We start from the raw sequence: 5,331 nt of genomic DNA on the forward strand, positions 1-5,331 counted from the left end.
AACAAGTGTTACGGCGCGCTAGACGGTCAGTGCGACGTACCTTTCGGTCTGACCGCCGACGCCTATCTCTCATCAAACTGACCTGCAGTAACCTAAGGAACCACCATAAACCGAATCTTTTCAACTTACTTTCGATTCATACAAATATTATTCGGTTTATGGATGGTCATTTGAACAGTCATTATGTTTATTGCACTCTCTTGTTAATTACGGGGAAAGCAGATGTGTCCCGTTAAATGGCGGGTTTTTCCCAAGAACAAGGACACCCATGAGCCAAATATGCAGGAGATTTTCTCCTCGCATTATGTGTATTAATATTGGCCAAAAACCAATGGGCATCGCGGATCGTTACCCTCACTATTCTACCTAAAGGTGTGAACAATGAATCCGCGTCCTTAGTTCAGCAAGGGTACACCCACACCGAGCTTTCCTCCTAAACAAGACGAGATGGGTCAATCACTGTTCTACTGCTCCTCAGACAGTCAAGTCTCTGCTCTTCTATTAAGCAGACAGTCAAGTCTCTGCTCTTCTATTAAGCAGACAGTCAAGTCTCTGCTCTTCTACTAAGCAGACAGTCAAGTCTCTGCTCTTCTACTAAGCAGACAGTCAAGTCTCTGCTCTTCTACTGAGCAGACAGTCAAGTCTCTGCTCTTCCACTAAGCAGACAGTCAAGTCTCTGCTCTACTGTTCTACTGTTCTACAGACAGTCAAGTAAACTGTTCTACTGTTCATCAGACAGTCAAGTCTCTGCTCTTCTACTAAGCAGACAGTCAAGTCTCTGCTCTTCTACTAAGCAAGTCATTCAAGTATAATTCTAGCCATCGAGGCACTAACTTCAATTCACGCCAACGAGACAGTCGATTCTTGGCGTCAACATACTTCGGACGGTTCTTGCACTCATTCGGCAAGCTAGTCCAATAGTTTCACACGATATCGGGATTCATCGCGTTAACCGGTATCCATTACAACATATTTCTATATACGTTCCAAGTGTTGTGAAAAGTGGCGAAATAAATAAAAATATATAACTGAAGACTACAGTTATTTCAATATAACCACCCCTATTGTCGTAACTGAAATCAGGGGATCGCCCTGCTCGCGGTGTCGATCCGTAGATCGTAACGGGAATTTACGACTCCCGTTGACGCGCCTAACGGAGACGCGTCTCCCCGCGACTGGACGAACAAACAACAAGGATGCCCACAAGCCATATCTAGCTCTCCTTGTCTTTACTACCTAATTCATTTACCAATGGGCATCGCGGATCGTTACCCTCACTTTTCCACCAAAAAGTGTAGACAACTAATCCGCGTTCTGAATTCCAAAGGGAACACCCACACCGAGTTTTCCTCAGTAAGAGCAGTAGAGCAGTCCGATAGTCTTGAACGGTCACGTCTAGAGCTCGGAAGTGTATTGTAAACAAAAGAGAAAAATAAAAGTTTCTTTTCTCCTTAAATTCATTATTATTTTACGTGACACTAGCACGGACAAATACAAATACAGATATAATGTGTAGGAGGTGCCATTCCCAACCGGAAACCCTGGGGCACATCCCAGGGCTATGTCAGTATACGAAACGCCTCCGTATCAAAAGGTACGATGAGGTGAAAACCCTCCTCGCCAAAAAACTGAGTAAGAACAATGAGTTATTTGTCGAGCCTACAGTGAAAGTAGGAGATAATTTGTACAAACCGGACCTCGTAGTGAAAAACGAGCAACGAGTTCTCGTGGTCGACATAACTGTCCGCTACGAGAATAGAGATTATCTCCAAGAAGCGGAAAAGCAAAAGGCCGACAAATCAACCAAGCATGCCTAAACGAATTAAAAACAAAGCATGGCCTAGAGGAGAGTGTGATATTACCTGTGGTACTGGGTGGTAGAGGGGCTATCACCAGTAGAACAAAGGAGATTTTAAACGATGTAGGTTTTGAAAACAACGACTTAAAAACAATAATTATGAATGTTTTAAGCAGCTCCATCGGGATGTGCAATTTATTTTTAGATGGATAAAGTGTATTTGAATTATTTATCATTATTTATTTATTAGTCCCTACGAGGGGGTTATTTCGGAAGTATAAGTCCTCCTTTTGGAAGATTCACAGAAAAATAGCCAAATGTCTGGAAACAATATGCCGCTATTTAACGGTCGTGTTGTGGATCCCTTGGAGAGTCATTGTCAAGTCACACTCCTACCTCCTGGTACCGCCGGTACTCGTCAGTTGTGGAAGCGGTGCCAAGGGGGCAACAGGAGTTCCTCGCAGTCTGCTCCTATTGCGGAGAAGCAATGCTCGCAAGAAGCGGGCAGAGTAGCCCTAGATGGTTATAGGGGTCGTCACGCCGAGGAGGTTCTGGGATCTTTTCGGACTTGCACGACTGCCCAGAGGATAGCGTCGAGAGGGGTGGTATCGCCGGTAACATGTACGCCGCGCAAGGTGGACGATTTTGTCCCTCGGACGCGGCGTCAATGGCCAAACGGAGTGTGGAACCGAAAGAGCGAAAGACAAAAATAATTAAATTAATAATCAGCTCGCCGAACAACGGGAATATTCGTGAAGGAGGGGTAACAACAACTGGTTAAGGAGGAATCCATTCCTTTGGAAGAATATTGTTGACGATATGGCTGAAATGGACATGGGATGGACACGATTGAAACAATTGCTTTGGGAACAGAAAATTAAAAATTTGTGAAGATTAGTAAGGAAAATCAAGCCTTGGTCCCGAAAGCGTTGTGGCGGATTTATTCACTTCGGAGGGGACCATAGTTGACGAACCAGGTGCGTTCACGGAAACGATTTTAAAAATCATGGTACCATTAATGGGGGATGTGAGGTTGCTTGCCCGGTCTGCGAGAAAAGGGAAGTCCACCTTTTCTTTATGACGTTGGGGAACCTGGAAAAGCACCTTAGTTTGCATCATGTGGATACCCCCATTTAATGGGGATGAATAATTTGTGCTAGAAGCTTCCCAAAGCTATGGGGCGAGATGCCATACGCCAAAATATAGCGGCCCCACGCAATGTCGCGCAGGGTTAATTTAGATGCAAAGCTTGCCCCATGAGCTTCGGGTCCCAGAGAGGGTTATCGATGCATGAACGGCATGCGCACCCTGCCGTCAGAAATGTTAAGAGAAGGGGAACAATGCCCTGCCCCCCTATACAAGATATTACATTGTTTGTTCTTAAAATATCTTGAATGATAAACATAAAATTATTACACATTTGACTAACATCAAATTTGATTAACATCAAAAACACTAAATGTTTTACAATAAATAAATATCTTATCACTGGCATTATGTTACAACCAATTTCTATCGTTTTGAACTAATAGAGACTTTTAAAACACGTTACAAGTGTTTTTACGAAATGTTATCAGAAAGCGTTTATAGAAAAAGATTTCAAAAACTTTGATATACTTTAGCTAGTCTTTGGTTTATAACACTCCTTTCTTCCATTGACGTAAACGTTCTCTCCGACTTTGTTTTTCCGTTTGTCGGAAAGATAAACCTTGAAGAAGAATTTTCCAAATAGGATTAAATAACTGAAGTAGATGGCGAAACCAAATATAAAATTTTTACGCGTAGTGTAGCATTCAAGTCCACAACTTTCTCGATAATAGTAAGCCGCAATTGTTACAACGCAACCAATCACCATTTGTACCAGCTCCATCGTAGTAATCATCATGGCCAAGCCTTTTGGTAATTTGTATTGCATTGCTTTCAAAGTATAATAAGAATATATCCAGGAATGAACAAAGTAATTTATTACGACATACCACCTTGTGGCTGTTGTAGTCTCCGCATATGTGAACCAAGAGTAAAGAACAACAGTTAAATGATGGTAAAAATGTACAAATGTCAATGGTCGCTTTCGTAACACAATGAAGATCGTATCGCCAAATTCTGGGATTTTTGATAAGATAAATACCCATGTCCAAAAGCCAGAAACATGATCTTGCAAAAGGTGGCTGAAAAGAAAATAATTCCATTCTTATCGTATATTACAAATTAACATATTTGAAATATCGATTCATTTTGTGAATATGACATGTAACTCAAAGCCATGTATTATGTTCCGTACAATGAGACAATAAGAACTTTGTTATTTTGATTTGGAAATATAATCATCCAATGTGTATAGTATAGGTCGATATATTGCGAATTGGTAGACATAACTGATTATATCAATCGATGGAACTCATTTCAGAAACAAATTTATAAGTGAAATCTTTCTAGAAAATTATTATATGAATAATATCGTAAACAACTATTAAAAATATATTTCCTATTTCACTGACGCTTTCCACATATCAATGTTCTCTAAATACCAAGCATAAGAAATTATTTCATATAACAATTCATTTTATTAATAGCGTTTCATTAATAATTATTTTTTAAAATCGCTATTCACCTGAAAATATATTAAAAGGTAAAATATGAAAGTAGCATTACGTAGATATGCAAATACTATGGTAAAAGCCATGGTGTCTCAATGTAGAGAACATTTCCGGTGCTGTTCTACAAAATCCGATAATGGAGAACACTGCAAGCAATCCACTCCATAATGCAAGCGGACCCCTCAAATCAAACTTTGGTCTGCTCGACATGTAATACTTCCCACCAAAAATTAGGATCACGTAAATAATACAGCAGTAGTAGCAGTACTGAAAATTTTTCTGCAGCCATTTTTGAGTGTCTGGGTAGATGTACGTTTTTTCGAAGTTGAAGACATGCGAGTAGGTAGGTTGTATGATCTGCAGAGAATCCTCTTTATTCATTGTAAAATATTTTTTTCACATCCACTGATCACAAAAGAATTAAAGGAAATACATAATCTTTCGCCCACGTTGTCGATTGACTAAAATGTAAGAAGAAGAACTGTTAACCTTTTCTTTTAAAACTATGGAAATTGAAATATTTAATAAATAATGTATTAAAGACAATGTAAAATGTTCAGAGCGAAGTAATAAGACAATACAAACCAATAAATTAATCATCTTTATCTATCGTATTTAATTACAATGTAGTACTAAATATTATTGTAAATTATTCGTATCATTTTAAATTTAAGATGACCAAAACTTATAGTTTGAACCACATTAGAAAATAATATTCGAAATACATGTTCTACTGTTTATGAAATAAAAGTTAAAAGTTTTTGTGAAAAGAAGTGACACAAAACATTTATCTGTTTCCTTACAAAATGTTAGAAATATTTAAACACAGCATTGAATGTTTTCTTACAATTATACGATATAGATATTTATTCTGCTTTTGCAAAGTTGCTTTGTTTTTATGATCATCGTTTTTGGTCGGAATTCGTTACATTGTTA

The 5,331-nt window shown here is 38.8% G+C and overlaps 1 protein-coding gene across 1 annotated transcript; it reads right to left on the reverse strand.

The window, feature by feature from the left end:
* Positions 1–3,244: 3,244 nt before the first annotated feature.
* Positions 3,245–4,776, reverse strand: LOC132916002 (elongation of very long chain fatty acids protein 6-like). Its single transcript, XM_060975747.1, has 2 exons — positions 4,451–4,776; positions 3,245–3,966 (listed from the first exon to the last, which is right to left on the reverse strand). The coding sequence occupies exons 1-2, from the start codon at positions 4,774–4,776 to the stop codon at positions 3,417–3,419; spliced, it is 876 nt and encodes a 291-aa protein (XP_060831730.1). The 3' UTR covers positions 3,245–3,416.
* Between the last annotated feature and the right edge of the window lie 555 nt (positions 4,777–5,331).

Source organism: Bombus pascuorum, unplaced genomic scaffold (genome assembly GCF_905332965.1).
Source record: "Bombus pascuorum unplaced genomic scaffold, iyBomPasc1.1, whole genome shotgun sequence".
Lineage (NCBI taxonomy): Eukaryota > Metazoa > Arthropoda > Insecta > Hymenoptera > Apidae > Bombus > Bombus pascuorum.